Genomic DNA, 27,330 nt, shown 5'->3' with positions numbered 1-27,330 from the left:
CAATTGTCCAGTTTGGGTTACTTTCACAATATAGTGTGATAAAGGTTGAAACTAATCATTTCATAATTAAATGATCTCATGGCCATTATGATTCCCTTCTATGATTTACCCTCTTCCAAAATATTTAAAATCTGGAGGTTGACTATACTAAACTTGGACTGAATTTTTGTGGCCTGCAAACAATCTTGTGTTTAGGGAACCGTGGGTAGGAAAAACATAGAAATCCTCCGTACGATCTGACAAGTTTGTTTTCACGTGTGATGTGGTGTAGGGCTAGCTGCTGGTGTGGCTTTGTGTATGGCTCCTTTCGAGTGTGCACGTTGATTCCTGCGAACCGGGGCAGGGACTACGAGTCCCAGCTATCCCCGGGCGGCTCGGTGGGAGGTGACTAGCGAAAGGGGGCTTTGTGCTGCTGCTGCAGGGGTGTGGGTTTGTCTGGAATCGGAATCTGCTGCGGCTCGCCTGAGTTTTGTGGTGGCTTGTGTTGTGGGAGGGGGGCAGCGTGTATGTGTCAGAGGCAGCAGCAGCGGCCACATCAGGGGGAGCCGGGGCGAAAGAGGGACCGCTAAGCCGGAATCATGTATCTCACCATTAGGATTGCGAGCAGGGAGTGGTGTGGAAATTGTGCAACATGCAGATAAGATCCCGGTTTCCTAACGCCCTCTCCAGAAGAAAGAGCGAGCTTGCCCTGGGCAGGAGGGAGAGGAGAAAGCCAGCATGAAGGTTGAAGGAGATCATTTCCACGGCCAGTGCTAGAGGGAGACCTAGATCTGTGCAACTCGCTTCCCCGTGGCTGTTTTGTTTGGGGCGGGGGGGACACCGGATCGGGCTCAGCCAGGGAGGAGGGGAAGGTGTGTGGGGGAAGGGGGGGCGGCGAAGGAATAACGGAGAGAGAGGCTGTGCGGTGCATTGCACACAGACTGAGCGAGGGAAAGAGCCGGAAGAATCGCCCCTCTCCGAGGAAGGGCCATCGCCATGGGCAATGCAGGGAGCATGGATTCTCAGCAGACGGACTTCAGGGCTCACAACATGCCTCTCAAGCTGCCAATGCCCGAGCCAGGTGAACTGGAGGAGAGATTTGCCGTCGTCCTGGTGAGTGTTTGTCTTCCCCAGCGCGATCCGCTCCGGAGCCCCACGGCGGGTGGGGTGCGGGGGTCTGCCTGAGTCTCCAGCCCCTTCCCCCGGCCGGGACTCGCTGGGGAGGCGGGGGGTGTGTAGGGTCTGTCCATGTCTCGGATGTGTGAGAAGGAGCCAAACTGCCGTAGGAGCCGCTCGCCCATTGTCTGCAGGGAGCGGGGCATCGGCTGGGCTGTTTGCTCCGAGCTGCTGCCGGGGGCTCCGCTTGCACACACCCCCGGCTTTGTACCGGAGAGGGGCGGCCCATGTGGCTCGGAAGCGGCGGCGGTGGGGGGCGAGGCAGGCTCTGGCCAAGTTACTGCGGTAAACGCGGCCGTTCAGTTACCAGCCCCCTGTGTAAAGGCCGAGCCGGAGCGATCTGCATCTCGTTTGCAAGTGGGAGACAATAGTGGGGGGTGGGTTGTTGGGAGTCACTGAGGCGGAATCGAGGCGTGGAAGAGTTCGGAACTGTGCGCTCTGGAGCCTGCCTCGGAGAGCAGAAAAGGGGTGGCTGCCTGCTGGTGCTTGTTGGTGCTTTCACTCAATAAACAAGGCAGCTTCTTTTTCCCACTTCAGACCCGCTCCTGATCCGCGTCTCTTTCCTTTGTAAAGCAGCCGCCTTTTACTTCTGTTCCGCGCACAGTTTTCATAGACATTTCTAAACCTTAGCCATTCAGTCAGTTGCTGAGATGCAGGGGGCGTGGTGTCTCTGGCTGCCTCCGTGAAGGGTTTGGATTAGCTTTAGCCCCAGGACTAGGCAGGCCAGATTCTGATCCCGTTCACACCAGTAAACCATGACTGCTGCTGCCTCTGGCTATTATAAAGCTGGTGTACGTAAATTAGGAATCTTGCCCTGTGTGTGTGATCCGAAAAGTGTTTCAAGAGTGTGCAAAAGGGTGACCAGATTCAGCTATGTAGACTTCAGTGATGTCACTAATGTTTCAGTACAAACCCAGTGTAAACAGCTAAAAAGAACCGGATTAAATAATCAACCACGTGTTACCAATTTGCTCTTTGCAGTGAAAGCTGTACTAAGGTGTTCACAGTTTAAATATTTTGTGAAATCTTTTCTGGGAAATAAAAGGGTAACTGAGAGTGCATTGCCATTTTTTTGCAAAGGTTGTGTGTGTTGTGGTGTTTGGTGTACAACCATCAGTTCCGTTTTCCTGTCTCTGAACTGTATAATTTGTTATGGAAATCAGCATTTATAGTAATAGTTTTTGTCTACCTAGGTTCAAGTCCAGCTAAAAGCACTAATGTGGTATTGAGGGAAGAGACTACTTTGCATTTGCCTTTACTTGCCGCTCTCTAATGTTGTGAATGTTAATTCTCTGTCCTGCTACATGATGCCCTAGGAAATACAATATGTACTAATTGGCATTACTTCTATAAGGGCACACAGTATGAGAGTATATACTGTATGCCACCTATGTGACTTACCTTCACAATGTGAAGTTCTTTCTCCCTAGAAATACATTCCTGTTATGTGGTTTCTATCTGGACTTCATCTGGTAACGTCTTTAAAGTCTGAAAAAGCACTCTGGCATGCAGAGTGTGAGAGCTAAAGAGAGTGAGCTTGTGGCAGAGGGAGCATTGACACAATCTATTGTTGTAGAAGTCATAGTAAGAAATGAATTCTGCTCATCTGAGATGATCAAGTTTTTCATAATTTTTAGAGATTTCAATACTGTAGTCCATTAATAACATGTTTTGGGTTAATCTTTAAGACATGATTGGCAGCTTATTAAAGGTGTGGAGGGTTTTGTTAATTCAGAATTTCCCAATCACAAATTAAATACACATACATTTTCTTTTTTCTGAATGAGTTAAAAAAACATTAACAAACTGAATGCGAAATACTTGGTGGGCCTGTGCATTTGTATGTCTGTCTACAGGTTAAGAAGGAGTTCTGTAGTGCATTAACTTTCCTTGGAGTTTGCAGTTTCTAGAAATCCCAGCATGCTGTTTGGGGAAGGACCAAGAGAGGGGTCTGGATGAAGCAAACATTCCAAAATATATTGAAGTAAAATGCAAAAATCAAACACTCAGGCTTTCCGTGGAACACATATATAAGTATATACATTTCTTGCTATTATTTCTGGTGCTGGTTTTACATTACTTTTGGCTATTAAACAGAACAGATAAGCCTATCTCTTGTAATATCAGTATGTCTTTATCTGCATAGTATATGTGATTCCGTATTTGAAATCAAATTCCCAGGACAGCCTTCAAGGAATGGACATAACTTCTGTTGATGTTATATAGTATGCTCTAGGAAAAGTGCATATTTTGTTTCGTATTTAAATATTTTGAGTAGATTATATAGATCAACAAAAATATTGCATTCTTTTTATGCATTTCTTACTTATGAAAATGATTTTCTTGTATCCAGTGAAGTCCCTGGCACACAAAGAGGTAGGAGGGGAATTTATACAAGAAAATATTTATAGTCACACTCTAGACTAACCTTCTCCTCTGTGTTATGAAATGCTTGCTGGTGTTGGAGGAACAGTTCTCAGATTCAAACTGATAGGTGTTTAGACTATTGCTGGTTAGACCCAGTCAGATTATCATGTCTAAGAAAAGAATAAGCCTATTCAAGTGGGAACTCCCACTGATATACCAACTGGCAAGGTGTTATGATTATTAGACATATTAAGGTAGCCTGATTCAGCTCTGACTATTACCAGTGCAAATCAGGAGTAACTTTATTGACCTCATGGAAGTAACACTGATGTACCATGTGTAAGAAATCAGAATCAAGCCTATTATGCCTAAATCTATCCAGAAGACTAAATCTGAATCAGTTTATTTCAGTGATCTGTAGAAGAAAAAATGCTTTTGAATTATAATTAATGGCAGAATTAGTTTGTGAAAGGAGTAAACAGTGTGTGAGAATCAGGGCTGGCTCTACTATTTTCGCTGCACCAAGCACCGCACCGAATTGCCTCCGTGGATGGGGGGGGCCAGTCCCTGTGCCCTTAGGGTGGCAGGCGCGTTTCCGCGGCGGGGCGGCAATTCGGCTGCAGCTTCTATGTTTAGCTGAAGCCGCCGCGGACAGCTAAACATAGAAGCTGTCGCTGAATTGGCGCCGCCGCGGAAACACGCCTGCCGCCCTAAGGGCACAGGGACTGCCCCCGCCATCTGCAGTGGCAATTCTGTGTGCTGCTTGGGGGCAAAACAACAGGGACTGCCGCCCCTTACAGATTGCCGCCCCAAGCACCAGCTTGGAATGCTGGTACCTGAAGCCGGCCCTGGTGAGAATGCCATGTGTTACATGCTTTTAATGCAATCATATAGGCTTGATCCAGAACTCCTATGAAAGGAAAAGTCAATCTTGCCATCCCTTGAGTAGGAGCAGGGGATATATATTAGCTGGACTGTAGATACACTTCAAGTGTCAAAGGCTCAATACGGCAGCCTTTACTCCTGGGGGTGGCAGATAGTATGTGCTCTGACTCATGGGGGTGGTCTGATGACAAGCCTGCTCCTCTGAGAAAGGGCTGCAAAGCTGGGCCCAAATTTTAAGAGGATCAGGAACAAAAAAGTTGCCCCAATGACTTGATATTTACATATGGTGTCATGATGATCGGTATTCATCACAGCTGCTAAGGAACAGTGTGACAACTTTATAAAAGGAAAGCCTTCATGTAATTCATCTCTCCTCCCTATCCCTCAGTCCTTCATGGCTTGTTTTCAGAGTGTTTCACTCTGTGATCCGCCCATCCAGACACCATAACCTGAGAGTCATGGTGATAGAATGAGTGTGAAAGGAATAGTATCCTTAAAAAAAAAAAAAAAAGAGTGGAGGGATAATATAAGGATAAGAGATTTATTCTGAGAAATAAGACAAAATGGACACTGTAAGGCCTAAATCTGACTTTTACAAGTTATATGAAGGGATCAGTCTAGCATTCCTTGCACCCCTAAACTCCCACTGTACTCCTAAAAGGGCTGGCTGATCATGTCAATATAATTTTTAATGTAAATGAAATTAGCAAAGCTGATTTTTACATTGCACAAAACAGTGTTCATTGTAATCACTGCTATTTGTATATATGCAACAACATCCTGAACAATTCTTCTCTGTTCTTATATTCAAGCGGTGATGTCATATGTATAAGAATTCTTCCATTCAGATCCAAAAAGGGAATCTTAAGTTATACTTTTCTGTCCTCAAGCAAAATCTGAGCAGAGAGCCACAGAGAAGGAAAAACTTTGAGAACATGTGTGTTCATGATCGAAAGCATAAGACCACATTTTTCATGTAAATGCCTTGACATTAACTGTTCTCTTCATTCTCTCTCTTTGAAATGTTTTCTCTCAAATAACCTACTAAACAATAATGTGGTCTGTTCAACATATGGATGAACTGTGGCATGCATAGAGTTGTGCATATGTGGCAAACAGGTGTACCAGCTGGCATTTGCTAACCTGCTAATAACTATACATTTGAGGAGGGGTCACCCACAGAATAGTTTGTCGTACTGCCTCTTTGGTTAGCCTCATTCTCTGTGGTTTGAGGAGTATAATTTAAAAGAGTGATGAATTACCTGGGAAATGTTCCAGGTGCGCACGCGCGCTCTTTCTCTCTCTCTCTTTCTTTTTTTTTAAAATTAAAATAAAGAAAGTTAAACACTGCCTGCACTAGGTAGGTTTCTTTGGTACGTAACAGTGCTGCCAGCACTACTGAAGATGTACTGTGAGTACAGGCTGGATGGGGCCCAGTTCAGATAGAAATTAATATTTTCTCCAGGATCGACTACATCACACTTTTCTGTTCCTACTACAGTGAAACCTGGAGAGTCTTCCTGGCTCTGTAGTACAGATTTCTCTCTATATTATTCTAGTGATACAAGGCACCAAGGGTATGACTACACTGCAAAAAAAAAAACAAAAAAAACCCAAACCCTGCAGCAGCTTGTCTCAGAGCCCAGCTCTACAGACTCGGGCTAATGGGGCTTGTGCTACAGTGCTAAATATTGCAGTCCAGCTTGGGCTCTGAGGGTGTGTCTACATTGCAATTAGAAACTCACAGCTGGCCTGTGCCAGCGTACTTGGGCTTGCAGGGTTCAGGGGCTATTTAACTGCAGTGTAGACATTTGGGCTCAGGCTACAGCTCGAGCCCTGGGACCCTCTTGCCTCACAGGCTCCTAGAGCATGGGTTGTAGCCTGAATATCTACACTAGAATTAAACAGCCCCTTAGCCTGAGCCCTGCAAGCCCAAGTCAGCTGGCACCGGCCAGCCATGCGCTTTTAATTGCCGTGTAGAAATACCCTGAGACACCCTCCATCTGGGTTTCAGAGCCCAGGCTTCAGCCCAAATGGGAACGTCTACACTGCTATTTTTAGCTCTGTACGTGCATCTGATGAGCCCTAGTCTGTAGGCCCAGACCTCTGAGACTCACCGGGGAAGCTTTTTTTGGGGTGGGGTGGGGGTGAGGTGACAGTGTAGATGTACCTAGAGTGAGCTTTTGGCACCCTGTTATTTTGCGCATGCACATACACTCAATAAATCAAATCTATTTTAGGTTTTTCTGTGTCACCTATGACCATAGTATCTGAGCTCAGACTTTGGTAGTGAAAAATAGTCCAACTATTCATAAATTCTTCAGCACTGTCACGAGCTTCACTCTCTGCTAGAGATGCCTCCTCTGGGTTACTGTGGGGATTAGATCTTTCCAGGTGCTGTGCCCTCCACTCAGTCTCTTTACTCATCCCATCTCAATCTACTGCCCCTCTTGCTCCAAACACACTTCCTTCTCCTAGAGAAGAACTGCAGACTATTTCCACTACAACCCATTTCAGCTCCTGAGCTTTATACAGGCCCCTCCTGTTCCTGTCCAACTAAGCCTTATTTAATCAATCCCTGCTTCCTGGCTCCTCCCTCTAGGTGCAGGCTGGGGAGTTAACTGGCCCACCTGGCCACCTGAACCCTTTCAAGTCTCGTGTGGCGTAGAGACCCCATTGCAAACACTGAGAACTTCTAGCAGTGTTGCAGAGGATTGTCTAACAACTTTATGTGCTGCAATTTTTGAAGTTGCCGATGTGAATGGACTTCCACTGGTTTTACTACTATTGTGAAGTGTGCCTCCTAGTGTAGATCACTTTCACTAGCTGGGGCCAATAGTTAGCTGCCCTGATGTTCCAGAAAGACATTTCATATGATGGGATATATATAACGTGCAAACTGAGGAAAAGAAAGCGGGATATATGGATTTAGCCTCTTTCTTGAGAGAGAGTAAGCATTTATTTTCATGTTTGTATCTGCAAGCAAAGTGGTGTTTATTCTACCCTTTATCAAGTGATGTAGTTGACATTTATATATATTTTGCTCTTTCAATGGGATGCCTGAAATAATCATAGAATTGTAGGGCTGGAAGGGACTTGAGAAGTCTTCAAGTCCAGCTGAGGCAGGACCAAGTAAATTTAGACTATCACTGACAGGTGTTCGTCTAACCTGTTCTTAAAACCTCTAGTGATGGGGATTCCACAGCCTCCCTTGGAAGTCTATTTCAGAGCTTAACTACCCTTATATTTAGAAAGTTTTTCCTAATAGCTAACCTTGCTGCAGATTAAGCCCATTACTGCTTGTCCTACCTTCAGTGGATATGGAGAACTTTGGTTTCAATAATGGCTCCTTTGGTTTCAAACTCACTTTTAAGCAAGAAGTACATATGCCAGGAAAGTGGCAGCACAATGCTATTGCCTACATTATCATCACTGACTTCCTAAGTGGCCAGTGGAAGATGCCAGCTAAAGTGACAACCAGATTCCAGCTGATCATGTGCTTGCCACGACAGGCACAGCCTCTCAAGCATGTGGGAACCTCCTGCTTGAGCAGTTTCTTCAACAATTTTTTTTCCTTTGATATCATGAGCCAAGTGTCCAAGTCACAAATCTAAGGAGCCACCACTCATTTATTTTGAATAGGAAGCCGTTGACTCGCATGTTTAAGCAGTATGTAGAGATAGGGTAACCAGATGTCCTGATTCTATGGGGACGGTCCTGATATTTGGGGCTTTTTTTATATGGGCTCCTATTACCCCCCACCCCGTCCCGATTTTTCACACTTGCTATTTGGTCACCCTATGTAGAGAAACTGTGCTGTATGTGTTTATAGCCACCATCCTTCCAGTACTATTATCTGATACAGTGAATTCAGGGTTTGGAGACCGGGGGATAAAGGCTGTACTTCCAGATGGAGCTTACAACAGGGTGGTCCTTCTCTAAACCTTTAACAGTGGTGCGTGTTTATAGATGACACAGTGTGTGGAGGAAGTGGCCAGGGCAGAGCTGGCAGAGTGTATTGTTGTCTAATGAGCTGTGATTGACATCATTTGACTGTTGGCTCACACATTGGTTGGGATGTTAACATGAAACATCCCCAGGCCCTCTTCTTATTACAAATGAGTGTTGTGTGCCTGGTTCCATAGAGCCAGGGAAAACCCTGTTTTGAAGAACCATGAGAAGGAACTGAGAGGGAGGAGAGGGAAGGTGGACCCGAAGCTACTGTCATTAAAGCTTTTCTAGAAACTGCATCCAGTGACACTATCAGTCTGCATAGCAACTCTGCAATGTTCTAATTCTGAGCATGCGCAGGTGGGTGATTGGGGCTCAAAACTGTTCCCATTGAAGGCAGTGAGAGGTTTGCCATTAACTTCTATGCAAGCAGGCTCTCTCCATCAGTATTTCCTTCTTCACACTGAACTTTTGCATGTAATCGGTGGTCCGTGCCTCAGTTTCTCTATCAGTAAACTGTGTAATGAAACACCTTCCTTACAGGAGTGTTTGTAAAGTGTTTTGAGAGCCTTGGATACAAGCGCTATGAAAATCCAATGTCCTTATTTATTTGTTTATTTAATAGTGCTTAGGATCACTTTTGGTCTCAGTCTCTAAGCTTTTATCAGCTCTTCTACCCTTCACTTTACAAAATATACAGATGTAGGGGTCTGCAGGTCACTAAACTTGGTAGTGACACAAGTAACTTCTGCAAGGTGTTTAATTCTTGTCATTTCACCAAGAGTTGGGGCCAAAGAAATTCCTGGCATAGGATGAATTTTGAAGTTGGCCTTTTAAGATGGAGTGGGCAAATTAGCGCCTGTGGGACCGTCCTGCCTGGCCCCTGAGCTCCTGGCCTGGGAGGTCAGCCCTGGCCCCTCCTCTGCTGTCCTCTTACCCCCGCAGGCTCAGCTATCTCGCTCGCTCCACCGTTGGTGCAATGCTCTGCGCAGCGGGGCTGTGCGCTCCTGGGGCAGCGCAGCTACAGAGCTGGCCTGACCCGGTGCTCTGTGCCGTGTGGTGGTGGTGGCAGCAGGGCCCGGCTCCCGCCGGGCAGTGCAGCTGTAGCACCGCCAGCCACCGGTGTTCCACGCAGCGTGGTAAGGGAGCAGGGAGCAGGGGGGGGTTGTATAGAGGGCAGGGGCGTTTGGGGTGGTGGTCAGGGGGTGGGGCAGTGGGGGGGGGGACAAGAGGTTGAATGGGGGCAGGGATCCCAGGGGAGCAGTCAGGAAGGATGGGGGGGGTTGAATGGGATGGCAGGGGGAAGTCAGGGGCAGGGGTTCCAGGGGCAGTCAAGGGACAGGGAGAAGGGGTGAATGGATGGGGCAGGAGTCGGGGTGTGTGTCAGGGAACAGGGGGGGTTGTATGGGGCAGAAGTCCAGGGGGTCAGATAGGAGGTGGGGGCTGAGCCATGACCCCCTCCCCTAACCGGCCCTCCATACAATTTACAAAACTCGATGAGGCCCTCAGGCCAACAAGTTTGCCCGCCTGTTTTAGGGCTTCATTCACGAAGAAATTTAGGTCTTGAATATTGTGTGGAATTCTGGTCATCCCCAGCTCAGAAAAGATACGTTTGCATTGGAAAAGTTGCAGAGAAGGGTAACAAAAATGACTAGGGGTATGACAGTTTCCATATGAAGTGAGATTAAAAAGACTGGGACTGTCCAGCTTGGAAAAGAGATGACTAAGGGAGGATATGATAGAGGTCTATAAAATCATGAATGGTGTGGAAAAAGTGAATAAGGAAGTGTTATTTGCCCCTTCACATTTCAGAAGAACCAGTGATCACTCAATGGAATTAATAGGCGTCAGGTTTAAAACAAACGTAAGGAAGTATTTCAGACAACTCACAATCAACCTGTTGAACTCATTGTCAGGGGATGTTGTGAAGACCAAAAGTATAACTGGGTTCAAAAAAGAATTAGATAAATTCATGGAGGATAGGTCCATCAATTGCGATTAGCCAAGATGGTCAGGGATGCAACCCCATGCTCTGGGTGTCCCTAAACCTCCAGCTGCCAGATGCTGGGACTGGACAACAGGAGATTATCACTTGATAATTGTCCTGTTATGTTAGTTCCCCATAAACTCATCTGACACTGGCCACTGTGGAAAGACAGGATATTGGGTTAGATGGACCATTGGACTGACTCAGTATGGCAGTTCTTACGTTTTTATGATGCTGAGCAATTTGGATAGGACTCTGCCAGGTCTCAGGTGAGTGCACTAGCCATTGGGCTATAGAATATTCTGATGTGGGTCTCCCTCAGTCTTTCCTTATTGAAGCGGTTGCACTGTGGTTTAAATAATGAAAGAATTATTGAGCCATAGATGTAGGCTTGTGGTTAGAGCACTAATGTGGGAAAGTCAGGATCCAGTCCCCCTGCTCCAGTGATTTAAAAAAAAAAAGATTTATCCAAAGTGGAACAGCTTCAGCAGGAGTGACTGAGGGACACTCCTCCTCCTCCCTCACCCCCCCAGGGGACTCTATAGCTCAGGGCTAGAGTACTCCCTGAGAGGTGATAGATCCTCATTCAAATCTCTTCTCCCCCTTGGGCAGAGAGGGGACTTCAGCCAGGGCTCTCCCACATGCCAGGTGAGTATCCTAACAATTGGTCTAAAAGTTATGAGCCAGGGACAACTCTTGGCTGTTTTGTGTAAGCTCATCTATAGTAGTGAGTTAGGTGGTGGAATGCCTATCTTCCCCCATTAGTGAATTGCTCTGGGGCTTAGGTGTCTGCATGCCTGGGGATGCAGCGCACATGCTTACAGGCAGAAACATAGGTGCCTAAGCAGCTTTTACTGCAAAAATTCAGGTGCTGTGATTTTAGGCACCTACATGATTGGGGGTGGGCTGGGGTTGTGAATCTCAGTGAGGCCTGATTCTGGAATTTATTCATCTAAAGTGGCAGTTAGATGTCGAAGTCTTTTTGTGACTCCAGCCCTTACTAGTATGATTGTGATACAGGGAGTGAGTCTGATTGCACTCATATATAGCCAGTGTAACTCTGCTGAAGTTATTAGAGACCTGTTAGGTTGAAACCAGTATCAGTTCAGCCCCATAGTATAATAGAATTATAAAAATTACGCATGGAAAACTCATTAGCTTTTGTTGGTCAGACCCCTGCCAATGCAAGACAGTTTCTTCCAGACTATTTTTAAATGATTCAAGCAATGACACTTCCATCTCTTTCTTTGAGGAAATTGTCTAATAGATCTCACCATTAGAAAATTTCTTTCTGATAATCAGTGTAAATTATTATGTTGAAATAAAACTGCATGATAACACATCTGTCAACGTGGCTTGTATATCATTTGACAGTGTGTGTGTGTGTGTAAGTTTTCCTGCATATATGTCACTTAAAAAGACATTTAATGCATTTTTTGAGTTTCTGAAATAAAGGAATACTCCAAAGAATATTTGGCTAACTAGCATGTTTGAGATTCACAACCCTTAAATGGATTGCAGTGTCTGAAAACCTGAAAGATTTTAAAAATATGCAGGCTGATGTGTATGCATGTATTTTTCTCTTGGTAGTGTATTTCCATATCAAATAATCACATTAATTTATTTGGCTTTACTGATGAAAGTATGAACCCATTCTGTCACACAGCATGTGTCACTTACTCTTGCCTTTAGTAAGCTCAGAATAGCCTGAAAGAAAGTAATAGGCTTGTTCTAAAAGACCTAGATGGAAAGGATTATTGTATGGTGCCCACATTAGCAGGGCTGAACCCGTACATCACAAGTCATTCCCCTGCAAATATCCATTTTGACAGTATTCTAGAATAAAACAACAAGCTTAGGTATTAGTGGTTAGTGGTTACACATGGGGATTTCTAATAGGTACAGAAAACTAAGAGCTTGATCCTGCAAACCCATAGTTGCATGATGATGATGCTAATTATGCTGATTTATTTCTGTTTACAGTAATCCAAGTTGTGCTTGGCACTGTACAAATACATAATAAATAGTCTCCGACAACAGGTGGATACAACAAACAGTATGCCTTGTGTCACGGGTGGTCCTTATTCCTACAAGATGTCCAATTGGTTTATCTTCATCATTAAAGATCAGACTGTATCTCCCTTACTCCATCAGTGTTCACATAGGTGACAAAACCTGGGCCTGAGAGGCCAGCTGAACATGAAGTCTGATGCCATATATAATACAATTGTTATTTTTGTTTTTCATTAACAATAAATAAATTTTTCAAATACAGAAACTGCTGCTCAGCCTTAACTATGGTGCAGGTACAGCATTAGGGATGCTGCTGAATCATTCATGATTACAAAAAATGTTGCTCTATTGTCTAGTAAAGACCCACATATCCCAAATACATAACCAAAATACCTCATCTTTTCAATTCGTCTGTGCGTAGTGTACACTAACCTTTTTCATTCCTTCTTTTAGATCTTGTCCGAAATATGCAAGAACAGCACTGTTTAAACATGACTGTTGCTAACCTGATTATAGTATGGGACGGAGAATATTTCCCCCTGTGGAACATATTAGCCAAGCCATGCTATAGTTTTCCACTCTAGTAAGGATTGTGGTATGTTTTTATAACTCAGTTCTTAGAAGAAAAAACCTATGTCTCCACTAGTCAGGAAATCTGTATCTGAACTGTTCCTGAGGTCCAAGAGGGTTTTCTTTTTGAAACGTTTACTACTCAGTAAGCTTAAAATAGTGACTTCCAAAAATTCCCAAATATAAGGGGGGTGGCCACACCCCACCTCTGATTTTATTCTTCCTCCACCAGCTGCTAGGATGTCTTATACCTTCATGTCTGGGCTGGGGAAGGAAAAACTACATAAGGCCTGGTCTGCACTGGGGGAGGAGCGGGGGTTGATGTAAGATACGCAACTTCAGCTACAAGAATAGCGTAGCTGAAGTCAACGTATCTTATTTCGACTTATCTCCCGTCCTCACTGAACGGGATCGATGGCCATGGCTTCCTCCATCAACTCTGCTTCTGCCTCTCACCCTAGTGGAGTTCTGGAGTTGACAAGGAGCACGTTTGGAGATCAATTTATCGTGTCTAGATGAGATGTGATAAATCGATCCCCGATAGTTCGATCGCTACCTGCCAGTCCGGCTTTATACTTTTGATGAAGAGGAGTAGAAAGGGCAGCTGTAGTAGTCCTGTGGTCCCACTTGGGGGCTTAATTTAGAAGCATAGAGAGGGTTGGAAAAATCATCAGGCGCATGCCTCTCTCAAAATATTATCTCTGAATAATAAAGTCGATAAAAATAATGAGGTGGTGTTTAACTTGAGCAATCATTATACATGCACCTGGTGTTGTTACTGGTGTATTTGATTTGTTAATGTTTAACAGCCAAATGGAGAACTGTGCAGGGCCTCTTTTTATGACATTTGTTGCATTAGAGAGGGTGAAAGAGAGAGAGGGAGTGTGTGTGTGTGAGAGAGGGAGAGAGAGACTGACTCCTTAGTGCCATGCACCGAGGACTTGAACTAGTTCCCACTGAAGTCAAGGGAAGTTTTGCCGTTAACTTCAAAGTGAACAAGATCGGACAGCATATAAAAATTCTGAATATTACTGAGCTAGCACCTCTTGAAATGTGTCAGAATTGAGCTTCCTCAGTGTGGAATTGGGCTACACTATTCTTGTAGGTGGTAATGGGCATTTTTAATTACTGCAGGTAATTGCTGCAGAGGTAAAAGTGGCGAGGATCTATTATTTCATTGGATGTTTGCTCCCATTATTGCTTATGTGAATTATTGTCTTACATATGAATTATTGGCTTTAATCCTATGAGGTGCTGCATTCCTCCTGCAAGGTGCTGAGAATCCACAACTCCACTACCTTCAGGCTCAGCACCTTGCAGAATTGGGCCCTGCATCTGTGAATTTCTCTGTTTTTACCCTTTACATTTCCCCATGTGAAGGATACTGACATGAGTAAGGTTTTGCAGGACTGGGTCCCAAAGTGTTAAGATCATCTGTTCCAAAATGTTATACAGTCTGTAGCATTTAGGAAAGAATTTGGAAGACTCTTACCAAATGAAGTTAAAAATAGTTTGCAAGTGTGTATTAATTAAAGCAGTGGCCAATTAATTTTGTTTATTAGCAAATGCACTCCTATTACTTTTTATGCCCTGGAAAAATGTACTTAAATGCATGGGCTGGAAGATGCATTTTGTTCAGAGAATAGAAAAAAGTAAGCGATCAAATAACTTCCCTCCCTCTATTTGAACTCTGCTTTCTATTTGCTTCTCCTTAGGTTCTGGTACAATTTTGCTCTGTTCTGTGATGGATGTAGATTATCTGAGAAGCTGTGCAGTGAGCTCAAATCATTTTTAAATAAAGTATCTGGCTACGGTTACACACACTAATTGTTACCCTGTGTTTTGACTTATGTGAAAAGTTGTTAAAAATGCTATTTGGCTGTTGTGCAGTGGGTTTTTTCTTTATTTTTTTTTGGTCAATGTTTGGACTCCATATGTTCCCCACAGTCACACTGGCGGCATCATTTGCATTGTTTCAGACCAACAGTGGAGCTGGTTTGAACCAAGTCCTAACCATTCTTAGTAAGAAAAACTGTTCCACAAGTCTTCCTCCCTCCTCTCTAATCTAATCCTGGGGGCCGATCCTGCACCTATTGAAACCAATATTAGTTTTCCCCTTGAGTTCAAAGGGAGCTGTTTCAGGCCCGTAATTTCAATATTTCAGTTTTACTCGAAGGGAATGTGTGTTCCAACAGGAATTGAGAGCTTCTTTTTTATCCTTTTTGCTCTTAAAAATATCTCAGGGAATGCTGTGCTCTGAACAACACCCATGTTGTCTTCAATTGGGTTGTTAGGGACATAACTGAAAGACAAATTTGACAAACTGTCTTCAGTGCCAATCCTAGCTGATTTAAAAAAAAAAACTCGCTAGGTTGAGATTTTGCTTTTCAGAATTTTGGCATATTTCCAACATTGTCAGTGACTGCAATTAATTATAATTCAACAACAGAAATGTGAGAGTGAATCTGATATCCTTTTCATATTATTGTAACTAGGAATTCCTACTATTGACTTTAACAATAAAATATGTTTGCTCATCCAACCCTGCTCCTAATCTGCCTGCATTGTTTAATGATTGCTTCACAGCCTTAGCCTCCTGAGCATGAAGGACAAGGAGGGGTGGCCCTGAGAATTTAGAAGCAGGCCAGTATTATGGTAGCTTTTTGTTACAATGACTATTAATTGTTTATGCTGGATGAGAAGGTTGCATCCCCAAATTGGTTTTAACACAGACTTGGGACATGTGGCAGGGAAATAAATCTCTCCATTTAGGCTGCAGAGACAGCACAAGGCGCTGTTAGCAGTTAGTAAGACCACTCAGAAGTATTTACAGTCCTTTACAGGATGCTGGTTGTCAATAGTGCGTGGTGGCACTGAGAGTTAATTGTCCAGGGAAGTGTGTAGTAGATGAGGGTAAATGAACTTATCCCTATGCAGGTAAACAGGGAGCTTCAGAGATTAAAGAGACATCGTAAATTTGAGTTTAAAACAATCAGTTTTTAAAAAATCAAGTTTCCAGTAGAACATCTTTTAAATAACATGGGCTGGAATTTTTAAGTAATTCCTTTAAAAAAATAAAAATCTTTCAGCTCCTCTTCTTATATTTATAAGGCTCCGTTTCCAGCAGAGGAATGTGGATGAGCCTGAAAATAACATCAACCGTGCTCAGTCTTAACCCGTTTTTCCCTTTCCCTTCCACTCTGTGCACATCTGCCTGCTACCTCTTCAGTTTCAAATCTGCTTTGCACAGTGGTTACTGCTGAACACCCTCTTGAAGAGTTTGGCATGCTCAGAAGTCCTGATATCATCATGCTCTTTCTTGCATGAGCCAGAAACTGAAACTAACTCTCAGCAAAATAGAGAAATTGACAAATGACAACATCCTGATCCAGCAAAGCACTTAAGTGTATACTTAACTCTAAAAAGAACAGGAGTACTTGTGGCACCTTAGAGACTAACAAATTTATTTGAGCATAAGCTTTCATGGGCTACAGCCCACTTCATGGATGCATAGAATGGAACATATAGTAAGGAGCTAAATATACACATACAGAGAACATGAAAAGATGGGAGTTGCCCTACCAACCAGTTGCAGCCCCCACCTTTTCATGTTCTCTGTATTTGCATATATATTTTCTTACTATATGTTCCCTTCTATGCATCTGATGAAGTGGGCTGTAGCCCACAAAAGCTTATGCTCAAGTAAATTTGTTAGTCTTTAAGGTGCCACGAATACTCCCTGTTCTTTTTGCGGATACTGACTAACACGGCTACTACTCTGAAACTTAACTCTAAGCAGCTGAATAGTTACATTGCAGTCAAGTTAAGAACATTCTTAAAGGTTTTGCTGAATCAGGACCAAAGTGATGTCAAATGCAAAGCAAACACATTGCAAAAAAAAAAAAAGGATCTTTTTTCTCCCCATGCTCTTTCAGATATAGTACCCCTGAAGGGTTATATGCAACAATAGAAGTTAAGTGTACATACACAACATGATAGATGATGGGTTTAAGACAATAGTCTGAAATGTTTTCAGATGGGAAAAATATATTGATGTATGGAAAAATAAAGCTTAAAATTAGCTGAGTAGCCGCACACTGTCTTTTATAACAGGGAAACTTTTAAAACATGCATCCTGCCATCTGATTTTAGAGCTATCACGACAGGACTTCTGCTATAAAAACTGTATGGCCTTATTTTAGAGAGCAACTTGAATTATTGCTAGCTTTCTCCTTTGTTTGTTTGCATGGTGGTGGATCATTTTGGAACTTAGTATGGGAAATAAATGACAAATTTATTTATTTTGATTTTTAATTATGTGTGTGTATGTGTGTGTGTATCTGTCTGTCTGAAGTTCTAAGCATCTAACGAGCTACAGAATATAGTAGGAAATAAAATTAATTGGTGAATATAATACATTGAAAACTACACAGAATTTGATAGCTGAGGGCCTGATCCTTATACTTAGGTAAAACTTCAGTGCCTAGCCCAAGGATGGCCCAATCCTGATTGATGCTTTTGGACACTACTGCAAAACAAATGATAAAAAATAATAATCCCTCTGGGTCAAATCCTGTTTATCTTAATCAGATAAGTAATACCAATGATTTCAATGGGACAATACAGTAAAATGGGCAAGATTTGGCTTGTTGACCCAGTGTGGGTTATATCTCAGCAGGGACTACAGGACTGAGCTTTTAATACACACAGTGGTGTAATTGAAAAATGCTGCATTCTTAAAAAGAGAAAATAAATTTCTTCCAGGAATCTTAGCCCTCAGATCTGTAGATGGTAGAAACTACATGATGTGCTAATCTGTTCTGACAGAATATCATTTTAATTGCACTAGTTATTTTGCCCTTGATCATTTAATCAGTTGATTGTAAAGGGCTTTTTTTATAACAAGCCGGGATGCAGAATATTATGTACATAAATATGTATATTTGAATATGTATGCATTTAATTGTCCCCAAATGTTACCCAACTCAGCTCGTAAAACTGTACCTCTGCCTTTCTAAAATGTTTTGCAGCATAAAGGATTTCTCATAACAAAATAATCTGACGACAGACTATTTCATCTAAAGTTGCTGCAGAAGTTGGATATTGTTTTAGAATTTTCCTTCAGCTCGCTAATAAAATAAGTGTTTGTCTTCTGTAAATGTGTGTACTTCAATGTATGTTTCAGGGAAATTTTCATAAAGCACCATAATGGCCATGTTGTTTTAGAAATGAATGGTCTTTAGAGCAGCAGTTCCCACCATGTGGCCTTCGTGGTTCTAAACTGTGGCCCTTGAGAGCAACTGTGTTAAGATGAAAATGTGTATTTGATTATGAAATGGAAACGTGCCACTGATTTTTAATTTAAGTGTTTGAGTCACTCTGAGGTTGCAGTAGGGGGCATCTCCTCACCAACTGCCCTCCATTACTTGCCTTGCACCCCCAGAAACTGCTCTGCTGGGATCATTCAGAGCATCTGCCGTCCTGGAGCTGCTCAGCCGTTTGCCTGCTTACTGCCTGCTGCATTTCATTGGAGGGAGGACAGAGACGCTTTGGTTGCTCTCTAGTCTACTTCTTTTCAGACTATGGGAGCTCTGGGAGAGCAGGATAAGAGCTCAGCTAGCTCTGCCATCCACCCACCCACCCACCCATCTCCATACAGTAGCTCTGCCTGAGCTTGATGAGCACCTAGCAAAGATTGTTCACCTCTTCCACTCAGCAACCCAGGGCAGCATCTCAGGAGGGAGGAAAAATGGACAACATGAGTACTACTCTCACTTGTGCCAGTCGGCAAGGGTTCCCTACACTGTACCCTAGCCACTGTGAATACGCTTCCGACCATCATATTTAATCCCCTCAGACACAGGCATATGTGTATTTAGAGGAATACTGCCCGCTTCATACTTCCATTTCTATTAGAACAATCTCTGCCCTCTGTTGTTACAAGTAACCACAGCAGAGCACTCCAGACTCTGCATATGGGAGGGGTTACTATTCCCTTTATACAGCCTGCGTAGTGCAAAGGGAGTAGAGCAATGCTGACTGTGGTCCCTTGGCCTTTCTGAAATACGTTTTTCCCTCAGACTGAAAAGTTGGGACATTGCTGCTTTAATCCCCTGTGGCAAGGAAGGCTTCTACCGTCACTCTAAAGTCTCCCTTGGTTGGGAGCAAGGTCCAGTATGGCTTCTCTTGCCCTTTCCCAGTACTTGTTGGCTGTTCCAGCTGCTCCCCAGCATGGACGCGTTGGGAGAGCAGGGAGGTTCCTCGCTCCACTCATGGGGCTCCCTGGGCCTTAAATGGGAGCAGGATCAACCTCTTAGTTTTCCAGCTGTGTATCTGGCAGCTGGAATCAGGGATAATTTAAAATATAAGAAATAGGACTTATTTAAAAAAAAAGTTATTTTCTGGCCATAAGTCACTTTACTATAAAGGGACTTGGGAGAGAACAGAGATCTTACATCTGTTATTTGTCTGTCTATGAAATGACTGTTTATTTCAAGCCAAAAGCAAAGAATAGAGAGAGTTGTACAAATTGGCAAATTTTCTAAAGTTTGTCAGAAGCTAGTAATTAAAATGAAGAAACAAATTGTTTAGTCCAGAAATTTTAGTTGTTCATCTATCTAATATTCTGGCATGTCTATGTTCTGACTTCATTTTTTCCTCCTTTCGATCCAGTATGGCGAGTAAATGAATAACACTTACACCTCTATTGGTTTGGAACCAAAACATGAGGGAAGAAGTAGGTGGCACAGTTGCTGAATGGTTCTGTAAAACAATGGAGACGAAGTTTGGCTTAAGTTCTTGAGCAGTTCTCTGACAACCATTTCCAATAATTTAGTGTGTTTGGGAATGCTTCAAAGAGTTTTCCAGTCAGCTCTGGGAACTTTGCAAATACAGAAGAGCAAATAAATTAACTATCACAAATATTTAACTTTAAAGAGTGGCTGAAGTGAAACTTTGATGTTGCATACATATATACCTCTAGAAACACACACACATTCCCTCAGCATCATGTTTGCTTCTCTTCTCACACAAAATAAGCCCAGTGCTGCAAATCCTACCTAGTTAAAGAGAATCAGTTTCCCATCTCTCTTCTTATGCAAGCAGCCTGACAAAGTGAAGTTACAGAATCCAGAATCTTATTGGTAAGCCAGTGATAATGATATATGAAACAATATGACCAAAATGATCTTTCTGAGCCAGACTGGACCTACAAAAAACCTTGACCAGCGTGTTTAAACCTTTGAGCATTGTGGGGATGCATGGCATGTATCCAACAAAGGGTACTCATAGGGTATGTCTGCACAGCAGCTAGGAGTGAGTCTCCCAGCCCAGATAGACAGACTCATGTTAGCGGGGCTGGCGCTAGCATGCTAAAAATAGCGGATTGCACATGGAAGCGCCAGCTGTCAAGCCCACCCAGCTTGCTGTGCTTGAGTGAGCTGTCGCCTGTGCCACCATGTCCACACTATGTTTAACTTGCTAGCTTGATTTGGTGTACCCAGGCTTGCTCTGAGTTGCAGTGTTGACATATCCATACATGTTCATACATTACACTTTTTAAAGACTGTGGGCATCATTGTATTTGTGCAAGGTGTGCTTGACAGCCCATAGTTATGACATTCTCTAGGCTAATCAAATAAGGAAACTTGACATCGTGATCATTAGCACAGTGTATGCTGCTTTGAGCCAGGAAACATAATGTAATCGTTTTAGTCTTCTCCCAGTCATTATAGATGACTCGGGATGATGAATCATTATGTAGTTCTTCAGAAAACTCAGCCACATGCTACATGAACAGTCCAATAATTGTTGTATTTCCATAGTGATCTTTTAAGAGTTCACACTGAAGTTTATATCTGCTCAGCAAAGTACAATTCTGTTGTATTTTTCATCTTTACACGTGGACATTTATTCATTCATTTGTATAAATGTTGATATTAAGGTGCGGATGGAAATGTGAAAATACTCATTTTGGTAAATAAAAGTAATTCTTTTGCACTAGAGTAGTGCCTTTCACCTGGGAATCTCAAAGCACTTACAAATGTTAAGCCTCACAAAAAAGCTCTGTCAGATAAATAGTATTATGTCTGTTTTATAGATGGGAAGACCAAAATCCAAAAGGGTGTATTAGTTATCAAAAGTCATCGAACAAGTGAGTGGCAGAGCTGGAATAGAAACAATGGCTCTCAGTTTCCAATCACCTACTGTAATCACAGGAAAAATGAAATGAAAATCTCTTCACTTCCCTTGATAATGAATATTTGTCTGACACATGGAAAAGATGAGCTCGTCTTTCCCTAACTAGAGCAGAGTGAACTGGAGGGTAGCACCCAGCATGCAGCTCTTCAAAGTCACCTTTGCAGTTCTATACAGGTTTTTGGGTGGGGAAAACCCCCCCTCTTATTCATGTAGCTCAGAGTACAGAGGTGGGAAACAAAAGGATCACTAGCAGAGCTTTGTGCTTTGGCTGTTTTATTTATTCTGGTCGTTCTGGGATTTCTTTCCTTTTTCCTTTTTTTTAAAAAAATGGAATTTTCATTTTTCTCATATTTGTTTTTTCTGCTTTTTTCTATTCTGTGTTTTGAATTTTGTGTGTGTGTGTTTTGGGTTGACTTTGTCATTTCAAGTTTACTATATATTTTTTAAATCTGAACCAAACTTCTTTAAGTTGGGCAATCAAATGTAAGAAGGGAAGTCAAGGGAACCATGTCCTTATGATGATCTTAGCTTTGTGTTAATTCATAAAAATGACTGTATTTATTGGCACATGTACTAGTTTATATAATTAGATGTGAGACTGACAAACTTTACCTCTAAGGCTGCATCTACACTTGGAGCTGGAGGTGTGATTTCCAGCTCACATACACACACTCGTGCTAGCTCTCATCTGAGTCAGCATACTAAGGGTATGTCTACGCTGCATGCTGCACCCAGGCTCTGATTCAGGTTTGAGACCAAGCCCTTCTTCCAGCCACACACAAATCAGTCTGACTTGGGTTAGTGAGCACACAGGACCTGAGTCCTTGGACCCTACTAGGTGAGTGGGCCAGAGCCCAAATCTTCCTGTGGCTCAGGTCCAAGCTGACTTGTGGCCTCTTGCTCTCTACCAGTAGTGCCCAACATCTCCTGTCTTGCTCCCATTTACCAGTAACGGAATCCATGTGTGCGCTCCCCCCCCTTACTTCACAGTTGGCTCAGCAGAGGAGCTATGGGCAGAACAGAGGATGGGGGAGGAGCTGGGTTAGCAGCACGGCTGGCGTGGGGATGGGGGGAGATGAGGACAGAGCTGCACTGAGAGTGGAGCAGGAGGTGGAGGGGAGCTGGGACTGAAGCTGTTGAGGGTGGAGGGAAGCTGCAGCTGAGAGTGCTCCCTCCCTGCCCCAGCTGCGCCCTCCCCCCCCAAATATTCTTCCGTGCTCCCCTAGGTGGGTGTGCCCCACAGTTTGGGAACCACTGCTCTCTACACTAGACGACAGGTAGTCTGTTGATTCCACATTACCTAGAAAAAAGAAGTTTCAAAACTATGTATACACAGACCAAAATCTGGGTGGGCCTTGTGTGTAGTTGAGCATGGATTCCAGCCATGAGCAGAGTATTAAGCATTTTTGTTAAAATGTAAGTGAAACCTTGCAAGGTTACTTGGGTGGGGTTCTGCTGAGCTCAGCAACACAGGGAGACTTCACCAGCAAGTATGTTGCACAGAACTGGTTGGTTTCATAGAAAAGAAAAAGAAAACTGGCACACAGTCTCCTCATGCCGACGCTGCACCCATATCCTCAGATATTGCTGTCATACGCACTCTAGTCAATGTGTCAAAGGGCACACTCCGCATCTTCACGGGATAAGATGCGGAACACTGATTTCCACCCACATTACTGGGGCAGAAGTTGATTAAACAAAGTTTCTCTAGCAGTGGAGTCCTAATAAAAAACCTGCAATAATAACACAAGTGGGATATTGTGGTCTATGTACTGTCCATACCAACACATGTAATTCCCACTGACAATGATGGGAATTGTGTGGGGGATTGAGGACATACAAACCATGTATTGTAAGAGGGAGTAAAAAGGAAAATTACAAGTAAAAAATGGGTTTTTGCCCTTTTTTTCTTCTTTATGAAGGTCTAAATATTGTTTTATCAAAGTTGATTTTTATCTACCTGTTATATATGTATAATTTATTCAGGTCTTGTCTACCCTCGGAGACTTTCTGGTGACTGGAGAACTGATAAAATGATGAGACCATTAGAGAAAGAAACAAAAGAGTGAAAGCTGAGCAACTGAAAGGGGAAGGAATTTTTAGTCAATTCAAAACTCTTTGAGTCTATTTAGTTTTTTGCTAACTCTTTTGTTGCTCCTACAGCTGATGACCTCATGGGAGTTACGATGTCTTTTTGTTAAAGATTCATGACCTCCATCTTTTTAGTTCAAGAGTGAAAGCTAATAATAAACATCTCTGGGATGCAAACAGATCTTTCACTAAAACTAGACTCAGCATTCCTTATATTTCTAAGGCAAAAGTAAACCCTTCTTTAATAAAACTCCTGATGTTTAGGCTTGTATTTAAAATACATTATAAGCAAAAAATGGCACTAAACCCAATTTTTAAAAAGCATTTCCAGGTCACCTTTAAGCATGTGTGAGTGGGTTCACCCCTCCGCTACTACTATACATAGCTTTATTTAGCAAAAAAGATGCATAAGAAGACTTCCTTCTGCAATGCTGAAGAAGAACCGTGTGCCCAATTCATTTCTGAAAATGGTTTGAGAACATACTCCTCCCTCCCATGCTGATACTTAGAGCAGTGTCTGGATGCATTGTTACCTGTTGTCTAGGGTGAAGCTATTCAGGGAGAAGGTTGAGATCTCTCAGGAGATTCTGTTTTAAGGCTTTGATGAATTGGCAGGACTTGCAGTTTATTGCTGCAGATCTTTTCTCACAAAGGAATAGATGAAAAATAGGGGGTTTAATACTGAACTGTAAAGTCCTCCTAGCCAAAGTGCTGATTAAGGCCTTGAACTTGATTACTATTATCCTGCATGCTATTCAGCTCAGCTGACTTTGTGCTATCACATCAGTGCACAGATCTGCCATTTCTCTTTAGATGCCATACACAATGACTCCACAACAGCTAAATTTGGCCCTTATATTGAGTGACAGTCTCCATTTTCATTGCTACTTAACATCCTGCTGAAGAGCTAGTGTTTTGCCTGATCCACCAGAATGCTGAGAGCTTCCTGAATGGAGCAGAGTGTCCTTAGCTCCCATTGAAGTTGGTTTGATTCAGCATTTGTGGGATGAGGCCTGATTAAAGAAATATTTGCAGATCATGGGTAATACTAGTTTGTAGTGGGGACCAGATAAATATATACATTAAAAAATTAAGCACAACTGTGAGACTAGACTCGACTGCCTCTCATGTATCTGAACTTTGTTGTTTCTCTCTCTTGCTTGTGTGTGTGTGTGTGTGTGTGTATGGTGAGTGAATTGGGGTAGGGAACCCATGTACTATTTATTTGTACAATAGCATGCACATTAATTGCCCTCAGTAAAAAAATCTATAATGATTGTAATAGGTTATGGGGAAATGGAGTTTGGCATTTAGGGTACAGTAGCATGATATGAGAAGCAGCTATAACAGCTTTGTGATTAGGACACAAGTACATCATGTACCTAAGTTTAGTCATATAGTATGAGCTAAATTTATTCAGCTCCTGACATAGGGTCTTGTTTTCAGAAAGTCTGAGTGGGTCACTGGGCAGGCAAGTTGCAGGGAGAGGGAAGGGGTGGTGCTGTGCTGATTCAGAATAGCCATCTTTGCTGGTGGAGCTCTTTGAAGCCACCTTGGAATTCAAAGTTAACCTCCATGGCAGCAGAATCACCATCTTCCATTTGGGGCTCAAAAGGCTAGGGAGGTGCATTATGCACCACCTATGCCAGTGGAGTTAAACTGGGCCCCCAAAGCTTGAACAGCTGTCCTCATTAAAGTGCAAAATTAAATTAAAAACATAAAAATCTGTCATTTCAGGCAAATGCAATATCCTCCTTCAAGGCATGCCCAGTGACCCATACGTCAAGCGAAATCAACGCACAAGTACCTTCACTCTCATTATTACTCTTCTCTGCCATTTGAACCCATATACACTATCACATGATCAAGGTGCCTGGGACTCATTATCCCATATTTTCAATCTGTTAGGATTATTTTTGCACTCAGAGCTCCCTACATTTTTAATCATTCTATCCCTCAGTTTACAAAAATCTTAGGCACACTGCTTAGAGTCTTTAGTGTGTCTGCCTTCATCATAGGGAATGGTTAGAGTTCTTTTACCTACTGTTTTGTGGGTGTGTATTTTAATATTAATTTTTACAAGTCTCATATATATGTTGTATCTTCTTTCTTTTTTTCATATCATACCTCATTCATTGTAGAAAATTTCAGCAAAACATTAACTTAGGTAAGGAATCAAAGACATTTTTTGAATGCCTATTTGTCACTTAGCCTTCCATTCTCTCTCCCGAGGGATTACAAGGCCATCTCTAGAGTAGGAGACCTATACAGATCTGTATCCCACAGCCTTATCAGCATGTTAAAATACTCCTCCAAGTCTCACTAAGGAACCAGACAAATAGACACAGGCTAATATCTGTGTGAATCTGTCTTAGGGTATGTCTACATCTACAATTTTGCAGCGCTGGTTGTTACAGCTGTATTAGTACAGCTGTATAGGGCCAGCGCTGCAGAGTGGCCACACTTACAGCAACCAGCGCTGCAAGTGGTGTTAGATGTGGCCACACTGCAGCGCTGTTGGGCGGCTTGCAGGGGGGTTCGGGGAACGCGAGAGCACACCGCGGGGAAGGAGACCTGCTTGCAGGGGGGTTCGGGGAACGCGAGAGCACACCGCGGGGAAGGAGACCTGCTTCCCCGCGGTTTGCTCTCGCGTTCCCCGAACCCCCCTGCAAACCGCGGGGAAGGAGACCTGCTTGCGGGGGGGGTTCGGGGAACGCGAGAGCAAACCGCGGGGAAGGAGACCTGCTTGCAGGGGGGTTCGGGGAACGCGAGAGCACACCGCGGGGAAGGAGACCTGCTTGCAGGGGGGGTTCGGGGAACGCGAGAGCAAACCGCGGGGAAGGAGACCTGCTTGATTACCAGAGAGGCTTCCTCAGGTATGCTGGGATACCTGCTTATTCCACGGAGGTCAAGAAAAACGCTGGTGAGTGTCTACACCTGATGACCAGCGCTGGATCACCAGTGCTGGATCCTCTACACCCGAGGTTCGACCGGGTGTACGGCCAGCGCTGCAAACAGGGAGTTGCAGCGCTGGTAATGCCCTGCAGATGTGTACACCTCCTAAGTTGCAGCGCTGTAACCCCCTCACCAGCGCTGCAACTTTGTGGTGTAGACAAGGCCTTAGAAACAGAATTTCTGTCTCCTGAACACCATTTTCTCTGATGAGGAATAGATTTTAACACAGACAGCAGCACATAGGACTCACCGGTTAATTATCATAAAGTGTTCCATGCCTGACTAGTGAGCGGAAAGATGGGGAGATTATTGCAAGTGTAAAAGGAATGGCCTTGGCTGAACACAAGACGGTTTAAAGGACACCCTTATTTTACTGTGCTTGCTCTGTGAAAGTTGGTGGTAGTTGACAACATTTTTTAAGGAGGTCCTGCTCCCCCCATCCTTTTTGGCTCTTGGTATTCCTTTTACCACCCACTGCTTGGTAGTGCACCTTCATGTTCTGTGATGTGACAGAAGTTGCTGCATATATCCAGAGATCATGAGTGCCACTTTGCTGAAGAACCTGTATTATACTAGTGCCCAGATACTAGTCATTAGTACATTAGAAATACCTTAATAGGTAGACAGATAGGAGACCATGTGCATCTATAAGCATTCCAGGGATTATTAATAAATTCTGTTAATTTGCTGGATATTTGCCATTTAGTTTGTTTGTAACTTCTGCTGGTTATTAGTTATGATTTTATTTTTACTGATGTGCACCCCCTGGCCAAGTGCATGTCCCTGCACTCTTAATGTGTGATGACCTTTGTTGGGGATTTCTCAGGTGGGTTGTCAATGACTCAGGCCTCTGGCTGAGTCTCACATACAATCTGTATGTGAAACAAACAGACCCCTTCTAGGGCATACAGTCCAGCTGGGGCCTATCCTAGTACCCCTCTGTTGGTATCTCTGTAGCCCTCTCCGGGCTCTGCCTTTAAGTAGTCCCAGCCCTGGTATGGAGCTGTCCCCCCAGGGCTTCTTCCCTGTGCTCAGTTCCAATTCAGTCCTGCTGCCCCTTCTTGGTTAGCCTTCAGGTAGTCCCTCAATCCTGCTATGGGGCTGTGCCCCTGGGGCTTCCTCTCTGGGCCTTTCTGGCCCCAGCTGTTCTTCTATTG

The 27,330-nt window shown here is 43.4% G+C and overlaps 1 protein-coding gene across 12 annotated transcripts in view; it reads left to right on the top strand.

The window, feature by feature from the left end:
- Window positions 1–441: 441 nt before the first annotated feature.
- Window positions 442–27,330, top strand: part of FMNL2 (formin like 2) — a 279,611-nt gene continuing 252,722 nt past the window's right edge. For all 12 annotated transcript variants that reach the window (XM_050969196.1, XM_050969199.1, XM_050969195.1 and 9 more), the window contains exon 1: window positions 442–1,092. In XM_050969196.1, coding sequence (XP_050825153.1) covers window positions 976–1,092 — 117 coding nt within the window. In that variant the 5' untranslated portion in view covers window positions 442–975. The remainder of the gene's footprint in view (window positions 1,093–27,330) is intronic.

This window comes from Gopherus flavomarginatus, chromosome 10 (assembly GCF_025201925.1).
Source record: "Gopherus flavomarginatus isolate rGopFla2 chromosome 10, rGopFla2.mat.asm, whole genome shotgun sequence".
NCBI classification, from domain to species: domain Eukaryota; kingdom Metazoa; phylum Chordata; order Testudines; family Testudinidae; genus Gopherus; species Gopherus flavomarginatus.
This window is presented reverse-complemented; position numbering and strand designations above follow the sequence as displayed.